This window comes from Scomber japonicus, chromosome 2, assembly GCF_027409825.1.
Source record: "Scomber japonicus isolate fScoJap1 chromosome 2, fScoJap1.pri, whole genome shotgun sequence".
Taxonomy (NCBI): Eukaryota; Metazoa; Chordata; class Actinopteri; order Scombriformes; family Scombridae; genus Scomber; species Scomber japonicus.
The window spans coordinates 1,036,042-1,054,543 of NC_070579.1; the positions used below are offsets into that span (position 1 = coordinate 1,036,042).

General features: G+C 44.8%; 3 protein-coding genes across 4 annotated transcripts in view; 2 read left to right on the plus strand and 1 right to left on the minus strand.

Annotated features, from left to right (window-relative positions):
• Positions 1 to 10,961, plus strand: part of sptbn1 (spectrin, beta, non-erythrocytic 1) — a 33,170-nt gene extending 22,209 nt beyond the window's left edge. For both annotated transcript variants that reach the window (XM_053337593.1, XM_053337594.1), the window contains exons 25-35: positions 154 to 528; positions 2,115 to 2,359; positions 2,828 to 2,966; positions 3,456 to 3,540; positions 4,073 to 4,269; positions 4,412 to 4,518; positions 5,491 to 5,539; positions 7,032 to 7,243; positions 7,955 to 8,128; positions 9,620 to 9,662; positions 10,490 to 10,961. In XM_053337593.1, coding sequence (XP_053193568.1) covers positions 154 to 528; positions 2,115 to 2,359; positions 2,828 to 2,966; positions 3,456 to 3,540; positions 4,073 to 4,269; positions 4,412 to 4,518; positions 5,491 to 5,539; positions 7,032 to 7,243; positions 7,955 to 8,128; positions 9,620 to 9,662; positions 10,490 to 10,681 — 1,818 coding nt within the window. In that variant the 3' untranslated portion in view covers positions 10,682 to 10,961. The remainder of the gene's footprint in view (positions 1 to 153; positions 529 to 2,114; positions 2,360 to 2,827; positions 2,967 to 3,455; positions 3,541 to 4,072; positions 4,270 to 4,411; positions 4,519 to 5,490; positions 5,540 to 7,031; positions 7,244 to 7,954; positions 8,129 to 9,619; positions 9,663 to 10,489) is intronic.
• LOC128377823 (NACHT, LRR and PYD domains-containing protein 12-like) overlaps positions 1 to 18,502 on the plus strand; it is a 419,396-nt gene that overhangs the window by 258,516 nt on the left and 142,378 nt on the right. The gene's annotated exons all lie outside the window — the stretch shown is intronic.
• On the minus strand, positions 13,810 to 17,796 carry LOC128375257 (tripartite motif-containing protein 16-like; the record flags this gene model as incomplete). Its single annotated transcript, XM_053335563.1, has 3 exons — positions 17,775 to 17,796; positions 17,289 to 17,650; positions 13,810 to 15,459 (listed from the first exon to the last, which is right to left on the minus strand). Coding segments are annotated over exons 1-3 (2,034 nt in total), but the record flags the coding sequence as incomplete, so codon positions are not given.

Below are 18,502 nucleotides of genomic sequence, written 5' to 3' on the forward strand. Positions count from 1 at the left end.
ACTGAGAGTATTACTGTTACTACTGAGAGTACTACTGAGAGTACTACTGATGCTACTACTGAGAGTACTACTAATACTACTGAGAGTACTACTGCTACTACTACTGAGAGTACTACTGTTACCACTACTGACCTTTGACCTCTGTGACCTCAGATGTTGCAGGAGCGTTTCCGGGAGTTCGCTCGGGACACCGGGAACATCGGCCAGGAGCGCGTGGACTCTGTGAACCGGCAGGCGGACGAGCTGATCAACGCGGGGCACGGCGACGCGGCCACGGTGGCGGAGTGGAAGGACGGGCTGAACGAAGCCTGGGCCGACCTGCTGGAGCTCATCGACACGCGGACGCAGATCCTCGCCGCCTCCTTCGAGCTCCACAAGTTCTACCACGACGCCAAAGAGATCCTGGGACGCATCGTGGACAAGCAGAAGAAGCTGCCGGAGGAGGTGGGACGCGACCAGAACACCGTGGAGACGCTGCAGAGGATGCACACCACCTTCGAACACGACATCCAGGCGCTGGGAACTCAGGTCAGTCACCTGCTTTACGGGGACACGGATCAGACTAACCTGCTTTACGGGGACACGGATCAGACTAACCTGCTTTACGGGGACACGGGTCAGACTAACCTGCTTTACGGGGACACGGGTCAGACTAACCTGCTTTACGGGGACACGGGTCAGACTAACCTGCTTTACGGGGACACGGGTCAGACTAACCTGCTTTACGGGGACACGGGTCAGACTAACCCGCTTTACGGGGACACCGGTCAGACTGACCCGCTTTACGGGGACACGGGTCAGACTAACCCGCTTTACGGGGACACCGGTCAGACTGACCCGCTTTACGGGGACACGGGTCAGACTAACCCGCTTTACGGGGACACGGGTCAGACTGACCCGCTTTACAGGGACCCGGGTCAGACTAACCTGCTTTACAGGGACACGGATCAGACTGACCCGCTGTACGGGGACACGGATCAGACTGACCCGCTTTACGGGGACACGGGTCAGACTGACCCGCTTTACAGGGACCCGGGTCAGACTGACCTGCTTTACGGGGACACGGGTCAGACTAACCTGCTTTACGGGGACACGGATCAGACTAACCTGCTTTACGGGGACACGGGTCAGACTAACCTGCTTTACGGGGACACGGATCAGACTAACCTGCTTTACGGGGACACTGATCAGACTAACCTGCTTTACGGGGACATGGATCAGACTAACCTGCTTTACGGGGACACAGATCAGACTAACCTGCTTTACGGGGACACAGATCAGACTAACCTGCTTTACGGGGACACGGGTCAGACTAACCTGCTTTACGGGGACACAGATCAGACTAACCTGCTTTACGGGGACACGGATCAGACTAACCTGCTTTACGGGGACACAGATCAGACTAACCTGCTTTACGGGGACACGGGTCAGACTAACCTGCTTTACGGGGACACAGATCAGACTAACCTGCTTTACGGGGACACGGGTCAGACTAACCCGCTTTACGGGGACACAGATCAGACTAACCTGCTTTACGGGGACAAAGATCAGACTAACCTGCTTTACGGGGACACGGGTCAGACTAACCTGCTTTATGGGGACACGGGTCAGACTAACCTGCTTTACGGGGACACGGATCAGACTAACCTGCTTTACGGGGACACGGGTCAGACTAACCTGCTTTACGGGGACACGGATCAGACTAACCTGCTTTACGGGGACACAGATCAGACTAACCTGCTTTACGGGGACACGGGTCAGACTAACCTGCTTTACGGGGACACAGATCAGAATCACCTGCTTTACGGGGACACAGATCAGACTCACCTACTTTACGGGGACACAGGTCAGACTAACCTGCTTTACGGGGACACTGATCAGACTAACCTGCTTTATGGGGACACGGGTCAGACTAACCTGCTTTACGGGGACACTGATCAGACTAACCTGCTTTACGGGGACACGGATCAGACTCACCTGCTTTACGGGGACACGGATCAGACTAACCTGCTTTACGGGGACACGGGTCAGACTAACCTGCTTTACGGGGACACGGATCAGACTAACCTGCTGTCAGCTCATACAGGCCCTGACCTTTGACCCCTGTGCTGCAGGTGAGGCAGCTGCAGGATGACGCGACGCGCCTGCAGTCGGCGTACGCCGGCGACAAAGCGGACGACATCCAGCGGCGTGAGAGCGAGGTGCTGGAGGCGTGGAGGAGTCTGCTGGAGGCGTGCGACGGCCGCCGGGTCCGCCTCATGGACACCGGAGACAAGTTCCGCTTCTTCAGCATGGTCCGAGACCTGATGCTGTGGATGGAGGACGTGATCCGACTCATCGAGGCCCAGGAGAACCCCAGGTCCGTTTCACACCAGAAATAACTAGGATGAAAACAATTGATAATATTTTTTTAAAACTAAAACAGATTTTTTTAAACCTATGAACAGGATTTAAAACTAAGAAATGAATCAAAGATCGTAAAATAAAACCAAACAGAACAAAATCATAAATAATCAGTTTATTATCTTTTATAACAAAGTTTAAAATAATTTGTGTGTGTGTCTCTCTGTGTGTGTGTGTGTGTGTGTGTGTGTATGTGTGTGTGTGTGTGTGTGTGTGTGTGTATCTCTCTGTGTGTGTGTGTGTGTGTGTCTCTCTCTGTGTGTGTGTGTGTGTGTGTGTGTGTGTCTCTGTGTGTGTGTGTGTCTCTCTCTTTGTGTGTGTGTGTGTGTTTGTGTGTGTGTGTGTGTGTATCTGTGTGTGTGTGTCTGTGTGTCTGTGTGTGTGTGTGTGTGTGTGTGTGTCTGTGTGTGTGTGTGTGTATCAGGGATGTGTCCTCGGTGGAGTTACTGATGAACAACCATCAGGGAATCAAAGCTGAGATCGACGCTCGTAACGACAGTTTCACTTCCTGCATCGAGCTCGGGAAGTCGCTGCTCGCCAGGAAACACTACGCTTCAGAGGAGGTGAGTGACATCATCACCCAAAGCTGTGACATCATTCCAGAGCTGTGACATCATGACTCCAGAACTATGACATCATGACTGTAACTGCGACATCATGACTCCATGGCTGTGACATCACGACTCCAGAACTATGACATCATGACTGTAACTGTGAAATCATGAGTCCAGAACTATGACATCATGAGTCCAGAACTATGACATCATGACTGTAACTGCGACATCATGACTCCATGGCTGTGACATCACAACTCCAGAACTATGACATCATGACTGTAACTGTGACATCATGAGTCCAGAACTATGACATCATGACTGTAACTGTGACATCATCACTCCAGAGCTGTGACATCACGACTCCAGAACTGTGACATCACGACTCCAGAACTATGACATCATGACTGTAACTGTGACATCACGAGTCCATGTGATCTCAGGTGTTTTATGATGGAAAGTAAAACATGATATTTATATTATATTAATTATTTCCAGATTAAGGAGAAGCTGCTGCAGCTGACCGATAAAAGGAAAGACATGATCGATAAGTGGGAGGATCGATGGGAGTGGCTGCGACTCAGTAAGACGATCATCTGCTTATTAATACAGCTGAAGGATGAGATGATACTGGGCCTTAAAGCTGTATGACTGTTACTGACCCCCCCCCCCCTCTCTCTCTCTCTCTGCCCCCCCCCCACTCTCTCTCTCTCTCTCTCTCTCTCTCTCTCTCTCTCTGTCTGTCTCTCTGTCTCTCTCTCTCTCTCTCTCTCTCTCTCTCTCTCTCTCTCTCTCTGTCTCTCTGTCTCTCTCTCTCTCTCTGTCTCTCTCTCTCTCTGTCTCTCCCTCTCTCTCTCTCTCTCTCTCTGTCTCTGTCTCTCTCTCTCTCTCTCTGTCTCTCTCTGTCTCTCTCTCTCTCTCTCTCTCTCTGTCTCTGTCTCTCTCTCTCTCTCTCTGTCTCTCTCTGTCTCTCTCTCTCTCTCTCTCTCTCTGTCTCTCTCTCTCTCTCTCTCTCTGTCTCTCTCTGTCTGTCTCTCTCTCTCTCTCTCTCTCTCTCTCTCTCTCTCTGTCTCTGTCTCTCTCTCTCTCTCTCTACCCCCCCCGCCCCCCCACAGTCCTGGAGGTGCACCAGTTCTCCCGGGACGCGGGCGTGGCCGAGGCCTGGCTGCTGGGTCAGGAGCCATACCTGTCCAGCAGGGAGATGGGGCAGAGCGTCGACGAGGTGGAGAAGCTCATCAAACGCCACGAAGCCTTCGAGAAGTCTGCCGCCACCTGGGAGGAGCGCTTCTCCGCCCTGGAGAGGCTGACTACGGTGAGCCGGGAGGGACACTCACACCCTCGTGTCAGAGTGGTGATGATGATGGTGGTGGTGATGATGGTGATGATGGTGGTGATGATGGTGATGGTGATGGTGATGATGATGAGTAACCTTCGTCCCTGTGCTCCTTCCCCAGCTGGAGCTTCTGGAGGTGAGGAGGCAGCAGGAGGAAGAGGAGCGGATGAGGAAGCCACCGACTCCAGAGCCGGCTGTGATTGAACAGGAGGAAGAACCGCTGCAGAGGTGAAAGCTCCGGAAACATCTGCTGAGAGTCAGAGAGAGACATCATTAACCCTTTACATGCTGCTCATACTCTGACTCTCCATCAGTCATTAATCTGATCCTTTATAATCACTGTTTGATGTTCCAGGAGAACATTTTATAGAACATGAAGAACATAAGAACATGTTTAAATGCTGAACTTTGATTTAGTTTAATAAACACAGGTCAAATTTGTACATCTGCACATATAAAATGTGTATCAGTTGCACAAAAATGTAAAAATATGATCCATTTTATTTCTAATCTTCTGGACTGTGGGTCTCAGATGAAACAAAGGTTCTAGTCTCAAACAAAGGTTCTAGTCTGAAACAAAGGTTCTAGTTTTAAACAAAGGTTCTAGTTTTAAATAAAGGTTCTAGTCTGAAACAAAGGTTCTAGTTTTAAACAAAGGTTCTAGTCTGAAACAAAGGTTCTAGTCTGAAACAAAGGTTCTAGTCTTAAACAAAGGTTCTAGTCTTAAACAAAGGTTCTAGTTTTAAATAAAGGTTCTAGTCTGAAACAAAGGTTCTAGTTTTAAACAAAGGTTCTAGTTTTAAACAAAGGTTCTAGTCTGAAACAAAGGTTCTAGTCTGAAACAAAGGTTCTAGTCTGAAACAAAGGTTCTAGTTTTAAACAAAGGTTCTAGTTTTAAACAAAGGTTCTAGTTTTAAACAAAGGTTCTAGTCTTAAACAAAGGTTCTAGTTTTAAATAAAGGTTCTAGTCTTAAACAAAGGTTCTAGTTTTAAACAAAGGACAGAACGTAAAGGGTTAATAAGAAGAAAAGTCCAATATTTAGTTTCTTACTGAGACTAAACTGAAACACTGATCCATATTACACTACTACTACCACTAACACTAATGAATGAATGAGGACTCTTCAGCAGCACCTGGTGGACGGAGGAGGAACTGCAGCTGTTTCACTTTATTCATTCATCATGTTTGTGTTTCTGCAGCGGAGTCATCAACCAGAACGGACTCCCATCGGATCAGGACTCTCCTCGGGTCAGTACTATTTATTACTACTATAAAGCTAATGGAATACTATTGTTCTAAATATTACATTTCATCTGGTTACCATGGAGACCAGGAAACATTTACATGTTTTAAATGAAGGAAGAGAGGAAGGAAGGAAGGGAGAGAGGAAAGAAGAAAGTAAGGAAGGAAAGGGAGAGAGGAAAGAAGAAGGGAAGGAAGGAAGGAAGGGAGAGAGGAAGGGAGGAAGGTGAGGGAGGAAGGAAGGGAGAGAGGAAGGAAGGAAGGAAGGAAGGAAGGAAGAAAGAAGGTAAGGAAGGAAGGAAGGTAGATGAGGAAGGAAGGAAGGAAGAGAGGAAGGAAGGAAGGGAGGAAGGAAGGAAGGGAGAGAGGAAGGAAGGAAGGGAGAGAGGAAGGAAGGTGAGGAAGGAAGGAAGAAGGTAAGGAAGGAAGGAAGGGAGGAAGGACAAAAAGAAAGAAGGAAGGAAGGAAGATAGAATGAAGTCATTATTAGTATAAGTCCACTTAAACACACTGTAGCTGATCACATATTTAATATCTATCATTCTTTTGTGGTTACACCATTTGACATTTTGTGGTTACACCATTTGACATTTTGTGGTTACACCATTTGACATGTCCAGGAGCATTCAGTCTTTTGGTATAAAATGGGTTAAATGTCATTTCAAATCTCTCTTATTGATCTTTTTTTAATATATTGATTATATTGAACTGGGCGTAACCTCCATGATGTCTTGCTGCCGCTGAGTTCAGTCTCAATTTATCTAGAACCTTCCTGTCATCCTCTCTCCCTTCCTGCCTTGCTTCCTTCCTTCCTTCCTTCCTTCTGTCCTCCCTTCCTTCCTTTCCTCCCCCTACCTTCTTTCCTCTGTCCTTCTTTCTTTCCTTCCTCCCTTCCTCTTTTCCTTTCTCCCTCCCTCGCTCGCTCCTACCTACCTTCCTTCCTTCCTTCCTTCCTTCCTTCCTTCCTTCTTTCCTCGGTCCTCCCTTCCTCCTTTCCTTTCCTCCCTCCCTTCCTCCCTCCTTTCCTTCCTTCTTCCTCCCTTCCTTCCTTCCTCCCTTCTTTCTTTCCTTCCTTCCTTCCTTCCGTCCTTCCTTCCTTCCTTCCTTGACTCGAGGACATTTTAACAAACCTGATGCTGCTTTTAAAACTAGTTTAACTGATTTATGGATTCATCATCTTACCAACATTTATTATCTCTGAGCCTTTATTCATGTTCATACTGAATATTAACAGAAGCCTTTAAGGCAAGGCAAGGCAAGGCAGTTTTATTTATATAGCGCATTTCATACACAATGGCAATTCAATGTGCTTTACATAAAACAGAAAAACATGTAATTTGAGAAACTTAAAACATACAATTAAACCCCCCCCCCCATAATGCACATATGTAACCCTAACCCTTTACTGCTCATCTGGTCTCCTGACTGTTGTGTATGTTCTAGTATTTAATGTTGTTCTCTGTGTGAGTCTCTAACTCTCTAACTTCCTGTCGTCCAGGACGGCGTTGACGGCGTGGAGCTGGTGAACGGTTTGGTGGAGAGAAGCTCCAAGGAGCCGAGTCCGACCCCGTCGCCGACCTCCGGCAGGAAGAGTAAGACCAGCCAGTCCAGCACGCTGCCCTCCAAGAACCAGGACTCTGGCTCCCAGCTGGAAGGACTCCTGCACCGCAAACACGAGTGGGAGGGGCAGAACAAGAAGGCGTCCAACAGGTGAGCCGCAAAGATACAAAGATCCAAAGATCCAAAGATCCTCCTCAAAGATCCAAAGATCCAAAGATCCAAAGATCCTCACAGGAAGTCTCACTCCGCTGCTGCTTCACTGACCCAAACAGACAAGGGTTCAGCTATGGGCCAGTTATATTAGGGTTTTCATTGGGGCTGGAGGAAGGAATGAAGGAAGGAAAGGAGTAAGGAGGGAAGGAATGAAGGAAGGGAAGGAGGAAGAAAGGAAGGAGAGACATGTACATGTAATGAGTTTAAATGATAATAACAGGAGCCTAACAGCCCTCCTCTAGGTGGCGCTGTAGTAGCATCAGCCCTCCTCTAGGTGGCGCTGTAGTAGCATCAGCCCTCCTCTAGGTGGCGCTGTAGTAGCATCAGCCCTCCTCTAGGTGGCGCTGTAGTAGCATCAGCCCTCCTCTAGGTGGCGCTGCAGTAGCATCAGCCCTCCTCTAGGTGGCGCTGCAGTAGCATCAGCCCTCCTCTAGGTGGCGCTGTAGTAGCATCAGCCCTCCTCTAGGTGGCGCTGTAGTAGCATCAGCCCTCCTCTAGGTGGCGCTGTAGTAGCATCAGCCCTCCTCTAGGTGGCGCTGTAGTAGCATCAGCCCTCCTCTAGGTGGCGCTGTAGTAGCATCAGCCCTCCTCTAGGTGGCGCTGTAGCTGCATCACATTATAATTCAGATTTTAACGTTTCTCCTGCAGGTCGTGGCACAACGTGTTCTGCGTGGTGATTGGTCAGGATCTGTGTTTCTATAAGGACAGCAAGGCGGCGGCGCAGGGCGTCCCGTACCACGCCGAGCTTCCTGTCAGCCTGAAGGACGCCGCCTGCGACGTCGCCTCCGACTACAAGAAGAAGAAACACGTCTTCAAACTCAGGTAACAGTCAGCTGATTGGTTACCCAGGTAACCGGATAACCAGTTACCCAGTTACCCAATTAACCAGTTACCCAGTTACCCAGTTACCCAGTTACCCAGTTAACCAGTTACCCAGTTACCCAGTTACCCAGTTACCCAGTTACCCAGGTAACCAGTTAACCAGTTAACCAGTTAACCAGGTAACCAGGTAACCAGTTAACCAGTTAACCAGTTAACCAGTTACCCAGTTACCCAGTTAACCAGTTACCCAGTTACCCAGTTACCCAGTTAACCAGTTACCCAGTTAACCAGTTACCCAGTTACCCAGTTACCCAGGTAACCAGGTAACCAGTTAACCAGTTAACCAGGTAACCAGGTAACCAGGTAACCAGTTACCCAGTTACCCAGTTACCCAGTTAACCAGTTACCCAGTTACCCAGTTAACCAGTTACCCAGGTAACCAGGTAACCAGTTACCCAGTTAACCAGTTAACCAGTTAACCAGTTAAACAGTTAACCAGTTACCCAGTTAACCAGTCAACCAGTCAACCAGTCAACCAGGTAACCTAACCCTAACCCTTACAGTCAAACATACGGCCCGCGGGCCAGAATGGGCCCTCAGAGAGGTCCGGTCCGGCCCGATGGATGTTAACCCCTAACCCCGGACCTGGACCTCTAACCCTAACCCTAACCCTGGACCACTGTGATCATATTTAAATCATTCACATATTAAACTTCAATCAGAAGTGATTAAAAGAGATTCACAATCATTATTTTATGGTCCAGGAGAACATTTATATGTTTTAATGCTGATTTTTGAATAACTTTTTTTTCAGATATAACAACATTTAAATAAATTATATATATATATATATATACAGTCAAGCCCAAAATGATTCATACCTCTGGCAAATTTTGACTTAAAGTTACTTTTATTCAACCAGCAAGTTGTTTTTTGACCGGAAGTGACACAGGCGTCTCCAAGAAGATAAAAAGACGATGTACAAAAGGCATCATTGTGGTAAAAAAAATATTTCAGTCAGCTTTAATTTACATTTGAACAAAAAGTGGCATGTCCAAAAGGGGTATGAATAATTTCGGGCTTGACTGTATATATATATATATATATATATATTATATTTGTTGAAACTTGATTTTATTTTGAAGGGACAGCTGAGACTCTGAGACTTTTATTTTGTGAATATGAACAGTTTCAGTAAAAGATAATCAGCCGTTAAATCTGCCGACTGGTGCAGAAATGATGCCGCAAGCAGAGCGTGCAGAGAGCAGAGGTCATGACATCACTTCCTGTCAGAGCTGCTGATTTTAACATGAAACCAAAAAAACTACAACTCCCATCAAAAGAACTACAGACTGATGAAAACCTGATTTATGTGTACACATATATATTTATTGTTGTTTATCTTATCTTATCTTATCTTCTGGTAACCACGGTGACGGGTATGTCTTACGGTAACCATGGTAACGGGTGTGCACTGTGCTTCTGTTTCAGACTCACTGATGGAAATGAATATCTGTTCCAAGCCAAAGATGAAGTGAGTCTGACTCTTTTTCTTTCTCTCAACTATAAGTGTGTGTGTGTAGTGGTTTATTTTAGATTTATTCATTTATTTTATTTTATATTAATTTAGTGTTTTATAATCTCACTCGTAGTTTTTATTGTATTTTTTACATTTAGTTTTCATGATCAATATTTTTGCTGGGTTTTTTTTGTTTTAATTACAAATTCTGAATTATTTGGTTATAAAATATAAAAAAATAAAATGTACTTACCAGCCTCATTATGAGATTTCTCCGTTGCTATGGAGACGGCTGAGTTATCATCAAAGTAACTGTAGATAAAGACTGTGGTTGAAAGCTCAGGTTAACAGCCAGTAAGTGGACCTTGAGTTGAGATGTTTGTTGTCTCCATGGTTACTGATGAATAACTACATGATGTCCATTAACCCTCCTGTTGTCCTCGAGTCAAGGAAGGAAGGAAGGAAGGAAGGAAGAATGGATGGAAGGGAGGAAGGAAGGGAGGAAATGAGGAAGAAGGAAGGAAGAATGGAAGGGAGGAAGAAAGAAGGAAAGGAGGAAGGAAGGATGGAAGGGAGGAAGGAAGGAAGGAAAGGAGGGAGGAAGGAAGGGAGGAAAGAAAAGAAGGAAGGGAGGAAGGAAGGTAAGAGGGAAGGAAGGAAGGAACAGACAGAGTCAATTTGATCCAGGAGGACGACACAAGGGTTAAAATATTAGAATAATCAGTTATTTATAGTTTTGTTAAGAATCAAAACATCAACCAGCCCCGTTTGGCCTCTCCGGGCTCCCGTAGCCGTAGCTGTAGTTGAGTGTGCATCAGTCTGACGTGTGTCGCCCCCTGCAGGAGGAGATGAGCACCTGGATCCAGGCCATCCTGAACGCCGGCGCCGCCGACGTGCAGAGCAGCAACCCGGGGACGCCGGCGTCGGGCCGCGCCCAGACGCTGCCGGCCGAGTCCAGCCCCGGCAAGAGAGAGAAGGACAAAGAGAAGGACAAGGAGAAGCGCTTCAGCCTGTTCAGCAAGAAGAAGCAGTAGAAACGTCTCCGCGCGCTTTGGTGAAACCGACGCGCAGAATCCAACGCGTTCTGACGCTTCTCGCTTCGTTACGTTTAATTCTTCGTTTCCTGCTAACTCACAACTGGAACCTGCGTCAGAGCGCTCCGATCTCTGCGTTCGGCTTTACGAACTTCTCCGAGTCGCTAACCTCGCTCGGATCGGAAGTTCGTAAAGTCTCGCGTAACTTTAATAACAGCCGTTAACTCCGACGTTTCCCGCTCCGACAAACTGCCTCTGATCTAAAAACCTTTCAAAGAGATTCTGAACAGATCCGATAATCTGTCGTTACGTGTTTTTAAACGATCCACGTACAAAATGAACGATCTCGCTAAACAGAAAAACGTGGCTGTGACATCACTGATGACATCACTGCTGACATCACAGCTGAGCAGCCAATGACGGCGTTGACGGCTGACATCAGTAAAAGTTTCACCAAAGTGCGACGTCGGGTTATTTTTGTGTTTATTTGTTTTTTCTTGTTTTTTATATTCGGTTTGATTTTCTTCGTGTGGCGTCGAGCGAACGTGACCGTTTCCGTGACGACCGTTGTGACGTGACGGCGGTTCATCGTCTGAAGCGTCTCAGCAGGGACCACACCACACACTTAACCTCCTTTTCTTTTTTATTTTTTATTTTTGTTAAAGTTTTTGTTACTTCGTGACTTTTGAGAAGACAGGTCTGAGTTATTGAAGGTTTCCTCAATTTTGTGAGGGTGTCTTAAAAAGAGACAACCTACATTCTTCCTCTGCCGTTGAGAAATTGGACCAATAGTGCATTTTTTTGTTTTTTTATTATTATTTTTTACTTTTTCGTTTTCTCGTCTTCTGCTGCTTAGCAACCATCGCCCCCCCCCCCCCCCCCCCCCTCCGCCCCCCCTCTAAGCCAATCACCTTCGAGGAGGTGTGTGATGTAAATGTCCACTTTGCATGCTTCGTCAGAGTGCAGCCTGAAAAACTCACTAACTACAACCCCTCCCGTCTTCTTCTTCTTCTTTTTTTTTTTTTTTTTATTTTCTCGGTTTTGGTTTGGTTCTGATCAGATTCCGATCGCCTTCAGATGATCAATAAGAAAAGATCAGTATGTATAATAAACACAGCGTCGATGTTAAATGGTAAACGTACGTCAGCTCTGGACTAATGAAGGTTGCTTGCTTGTCGTCGGCTCTCCGCACCGCGCTGCGCTCTGATTTTCTGCTCTTTGATACTCGTGTTGCTCTTCGTCACTGTATATCTATTGTACTGAACATGTATGGAAGTTAACGCCATCTTACTGCACAATCAGAACTACATCTATAGGAATGAAGAAGAAGAAAATCCTTTGCAGGCCGTTTAAGGCCAAATATTTAAACAGAAGTTAGACCATAAAGGCTTTTCTCATGTATGAAACTGCACCTGTAGACTTTAAAGCTCTCTCTGTCAAATATGTGCGATGTCATTAAAGGCTTTTAAACTTTACTGGATGCTTGTTGTTTGTTTGTTTGTTTGTTTGTTTCCTTCCTGTTGGATTAAAACCACTCTCACTGACCAGGGCCCTAAAATATTTAAGCACCTTAGTTGTTTTTTTTTATTAAAGCTTCCCTTACTGGGGGTAGAGCACCCGCCCCATGTGTTGAGGCTATAGTCCTCGCTGCAGGCGACCCCGGTTCAAATCCTGCACCGAGTGGTCCTTTCCTGCATGCTCTCTGCCTCCAGTTTCCTGTCTCTCTCTACTAACTTATACATTAAGGCAAAAAAAATATATATATTAACTTATCATCATTAATCAGAGTTAGGAAGGTTAATTACGAGTTACTGGAGAGGACAAACACACTTGGGGGCCAGTCCGGTTCCTCGGTGGATCGTTGTGGTTCCTCGTTGGTGGATCGTTGTGGTTCCTCACTGGTGGATCGTTGTGGTTCCTCGTTGGTGGATCGTTGTGGTTCCTCACTGGTGGATCGTTGTGGTTCCTCGTTGGTGGATCGTTGTGGTTCCTCACTGGTGGATCGTTGTGGTTCCTCGTTGGTGGATCGTTGTGGTTCCTCGTTGGTGGATCGTTGTGGTTCCTCGTTGTGGTTCCTTGTCGGTGGATCATTGTGGTTCTTCGTTGGTGGATCATTGTGGTTCCTCGTTGGTGGGTCATTGTGGTTCCTCAGTGGTGGATCGTTGTGGTTGAGGTCTAAAGAGTTTACTGGACTCAAGTCTGTAATAATGAGACTAAATGAGTCTGAACTGTTTCTGTTAGTTTGAACCGACAGCTTCATCAAGTTTATCTGCTGTTTCCTGTTTGATCAGATGAATTCTTCCTGTCTTGAATCATCAAACTTTGATCAGCTGAAAGCAACAAGTGATAAAAGAGTTCAGAGCAGGAAGCTGAACATGAACTCTGAACTTTGTTTCAGGAGGAAAACTAATAAACTCTCCAGAAGCTTTAATGAGAAGAAAACACTTTGATAAAAATCATCTTTATTGATTATTGAAGCTACAGATTGTTGACACATCCAATCAGTAAAGTGTGATCAATGATTTCATGTTCAGATTGACTTCATCCACACAGTCAGTTTAACCCAGAATGTCATTAGTGTAACCCAGAATGTCAGTTAGTGTAACCCAGAATGTCAGCTATGTACAAGAACATCATTAATGATTATTATCATGATCATTACAGTTTGATTGAACATTTCTTTATGAATTTACAAAGTGATGAGAACAAAATATCTGCGATGAAGGAAGTTCTGCTGTTTTCTCTGTTTAAGAAACAACAGACACAAATACATCAATACAAACATGAAACTAACATTTAGAACAAAGAGAAGTTCATATTTCCATCTGAAGAAATGTCAGTGAAGGTTAAAAACATGGTGATGAGCAGTGAGAGCCTCCATGGATAAAAACACACAGGAAAAAGTCACATTTAAAGAAACTGATAATATAAACGACACATACATAAAGTTAATAAAGTGTTGAATATCGTTATTAGCATGTCAGCTGATCTCTGAGCAGCTCAGAAACATGGAGACTAAAAAACATGAAGAATTAAAGCTGCAAGCAGCGATGAACGGGCCCTCACCACCCCAACCCTAACCCTAACCCTAACCCATGCATGTTGCTCGGGCCCTAATTACATTTACACAACTCAGCTGTAACTCCTTCAAAATAAAGATGAAGTCCAGCATAGAGTTTCTGAGTGAATGTGGTCTGGACTCTGTGGAGGAGAGTCATGGTTTCAGAGACGCTGTAGAAGGACAGAATACCTGCTCTGTGATCCAGGTACACTCCGACTCTGGAGGAACCAGGACCTGAGACGGGAGTAAAGATGTTGTTGAACCAAAAGTTACACCAGTCAGAGTCACAGTATAAAGCCCAAGATTCATCATTATATCCAAATCCAGATTCTCTCCAGTTTCCTCCTCTGCTGATATTCTCGTATGCGACTGCTACACCGACTCTTCCTCTCCGCTCCACCTCCCAGTAACAACGTCCAGTCAGACTCTCTCTGCTCAGGACCTGATAACATCCAGTGAATCTGTCTGTGTGACTAGAATAAGACTGATGTTTACTCGTCCATTTAACTTTTCTGTTCCCCTCAGATAATAACAGTTCTGTGTTTGCTGTGTTTGGATCCAGAGTGATTTCACGTGAATATCTTAAGAACTCAGCTCTGGTCTTGGGTTCTGGTTCTGGTTCTGACAGTAAAACATCCACTTCAGCCTCTGCCAGTGAGATGTTTGTCCGTTTGTCCCTCAGGATGTCCTGTAGTAGATCTCTGAGCTCTGACACAGCTGCTGTCACATCCTCAAAGTATCTGAGAGGACGGATATTGATGCTGGATGAGTCTGTAGGTTCACTGAGTTGTGACACTGAGGGGTAGTTGTGTAGAAACTGGTTGTGATCCTCTGTGTGTGAGAGCTGCTTCAGTTCAGCGTCTTTCCTCTTCAGCTCAGTGATCTCCTGCTGCAGCTTCTCCTGAAGCTCTTTGATTCCACTCACTTCAGTTTCCTGCTGGGATCTGATCTGCTGCTTCACATCAGAGCTTCTTTTCTGGAGGAGACGGATCAGCTGAGTGAAGATCTTCTCACTGTCCTCCACTGCTTTATCAGCAGAGTGACTGACGGCCTCCACCTCCTGTTGAAGCAGCTTCACATCTTTCTCTCTGTCCTGGATTCTCTGCTGGATGTTTAGTCGACTCACCTCAAGCTCTCTCTGCCTCTCAGTCCTTTCTGCTGCAGCTGGGACTGTGTCGTGGCCTTTATGATCCTCCATAGTGCACAGATAACAGATACACTTCTTATCTGTACGGCAGAATATCTTCATCACCTCATCATGACGAGAGCAGATGTTCTCCTCGAGCTTCTCCGAGGGCTCCACCAGCTTGTGTTTCTTTAACTTGGTTGATTCAAAGTGAGACTGGAGGTGATTCTCACAGTAAGAGACCAGACACACCAGACAGGACTTGAAGGCTTTCAGCTTCCTCCCAGTGCAGACATCACAGGCCACATCTTCAGGTCCAGCATAGCAGTGATCAGCAGGAGCAGCTTGGAGTCCAGTCTTCTTCAGCTGCTCCACTAAAGATGCTAACATGGTGTTTTTCTTCAGGACAGGCCTCGGTGTGAAGGCCTCTCTGCACTGAGGGCAGCTGTAGATCTTCCTCTGATCCTCTTCATCCCAGTGTGATTTAATACAGCTCATACAGTAGCTGTGTCCACAGGAAGTAGTCACCGGATCCTTCAGTAGATCCAGACAGATCACACAGCTGATTGAGTCTCGGTCCAGCTGATCTCTCTGCGCCATTTCAGCTCTCAGAGGCAACGACTGACTGAGCTGAAGCTGAAACAGGTTTGAACTGACTCCAAAAACATGTGATTCAGTAATAAATACATCTGTTAAGTTTAATAAGTTTGAACTTTGATCTGATCATGTGATCCTGCTGAATGCAGACTGACAGCTGACTCATCTTCAATCTATAGATCTGAAGGGAAGGAACCAGGAAGTCTGATCTCAGAGTGGAGCTTGTTGTGTTTAAAGATCAGGATCCATATATTTATCCATATTTAATAAGTCCTTAAAATCAGATCAGTTTTTATTTATTGATTAAAAACAGCTGACTGGCAGCAGAGAGTTATTATAGTAAAGTGTGATTAAAATATACTGAATGTCGTATATGTATTTTTTTTAAAGGTTTATAAATGTAAGTACAGTATTTTCTTTTTATAGAACTTTAAAACTAGCACTGAAATATTTTGTATATATATAAAAAGTATATATATATACTATATACTATATACTATACTATATAAGTATACAATATAATATATATTTTTTGTTTATGAATCATTATTTTCCTTTGTTTGTAATTTCATTATTCCTGCATTTTTGAGAAAATCTTTTGTTAAATCAAAAATATGAGTTTGATATTTGTGCTTAAATGCATATTTCACCAATGTAAGAACAATATGAGTGTCCTACATTTCAAACCACATTTACTTAAATTGGAAATTACAATAATTGACTGACCTCATGTTGTCATCATGCATGTTTTCATATGTATGAAAATATCATAAACACAACTTCAGCTTTAATTGTTCAGTGTAGAAGAACTGATGTGAGTCCCACTTTACTCTCATTCATTCATTCATTTATTGTAATTGATGTTATTTTACCTCAGGTTATTGTTATCTGCTCCAACACTACAAACCCCATCATGCACTGCGGGCTCCTCAGCGCAGAGTGATGCGCTGACCGCACCTGACCTGCCGTGCAGAGAGATGCGCGAAGCTGACGCTGGTTCGCGCGAAAAACACCGGAAATACAAAATAAAAGCACACAGGCGCCTCAACAGTTGGGTTCTCAGAGGAACGCTGAAGTAAGCATGATCCAGGAATAAGAAAAGGTAACACATCTGAAATAAAAGAACAAAGTACAAACGTTTCTTTATTTGTCTTCTTCACAGTGTTTGCAGCAGATCAGACCTCTAGAGACTCCTAATGAGAATTAAAACGCCCTGCAAATGTTCACACCTGCTAAATGACTCATTTCAATGGATAAATTACAACAAGAAATATTAATACACAGTAGAGTGGTCCACTACAGTGTTTAATAATACTGGTTCAGAATAAACAATGACAGATTTCTACAGAGAGGACTCTGAGATATTAATGACAGAACTATCCAAAGTACATTAAAGCTGTTAAATTAAAACCATTTGAACCTGCAGCATGAATGTTTGTCTCATCTCTAACAGACAGGCTCACAATGTTACATAATACGATAATAATTTATTTATTTTTAGGGGTGCTTGAGCTCCCATATAAAGGGTCTACGATCAGAACAGTTTGATGTTTTTACACAAAACCGACATTTATTTTTCATATTTCCTGCATTGAGTTTTATTTAACAATCTGTTTATTTCTATTTATGTGCTTGTAAAATAAAACACAATTAACACCGAAAAAATCAAATCAAATAAATAAAAATCTGTGACAGTCAGTATTTTATTTTGGAAGTATGAACAGGATGTGGCAGTGTGTAATCTGTGTAAAGTGACACTGACGGTGATCTCCGGGATTCCGTTAATCCAGATCTTCCTTCATCCCCGTTCTGGTTGTCCGGACTGTTTGTGCGCCGCGGAGCTGCTGCGGGTCTCTGCCGGGTGGGAGCGTCTCCCCGCCGGCCTGCAGGAGCAGCAGCAGTCGGTGTGGACGCTGCCGAAGTCTGTTGGCTGCAGGGTTTGGTCCGTGTGGAGATCGGTTCTCTGCAGGGTTTGGACCGTGTGGAGGTCGGTTCTCTGCAGGGTTTGGACCGTGTGGAGGTCGGTTCTCTGCCGGTTCGGTGTGGACACCGGTTATCTTCCGGTTTGGACCGTGCAGAGGTCGGTTCTCTGCCGGTTTGGACGGTGTGGAGACCGGTTCTCTGCAGGGTTCTTTGTGGATTTGGACTGTATGGATGGTCGGTTCTTTCCGGGTCTGGAAGCGGACTAACGGGAATAAACCGGGACTATAATCTCCAGATTTTCATTGAAACAGCAAACAGACGGCAGCAGGAGTCAGGGGAGGGGGAGGGGGGATTTCTGTCATTTCAACCTCCGTTTGTGGAATTACCTTTGATGCCATTTACAAACATACATTTCATCTGAAGCTCTGATCCAAACCTAACCCTGAAAACATTCTGAAAACAACCAAAACATATGTTGTTGGTTATTGTGAGAAGTTTATAAATCAGTGAGTCTAACTTCAGAGACTAATTAATATTTTAGAGGTTAAAGGAACCTGCAGGTTCATCTGAATCAGGTTCAGGTTCAGTCCTTCTGTTTTTATAAAGTGATAAATAACTTCTTGCATTCATCAGTGCAAACATCCTCTGTGTCTTTTTAGGACAGTTTAGTTTCTTTCAATGAGGTTTGTTTAAATCAGCTGTTCAGCTGGAACCTTTAATATTTAGTTTCTTTAATCATCTGAACACTGTGCAACAATTAAAGGTTGTGTCCTTTCTTTTTTGTAAAAGGGCGACAACTTTGTTTGGATCCTTGGAGTCTTAAATATTTGATATATTTTAGTTCAGCGCTGTTCACACTGAACATAAACTAGGATTTATTCATTTTAGTAGCCACAGATTCTCTGAACGCTCACCGTCGTCTTTACAGGTCAAACCTGTAGAAATAAACGTTATAAGACGTAAAACTGGTGAATAAAAGTTTTGTAGCACAAACTAATCCTGTGGCACTGATAATTATACATTGTACAAATACATATACATACATACATATGTATGTATAAACTTCAGCCTTATTGCGTCTTGTTTAGTATTTTAACTGAAAAAGTAAAAGTGA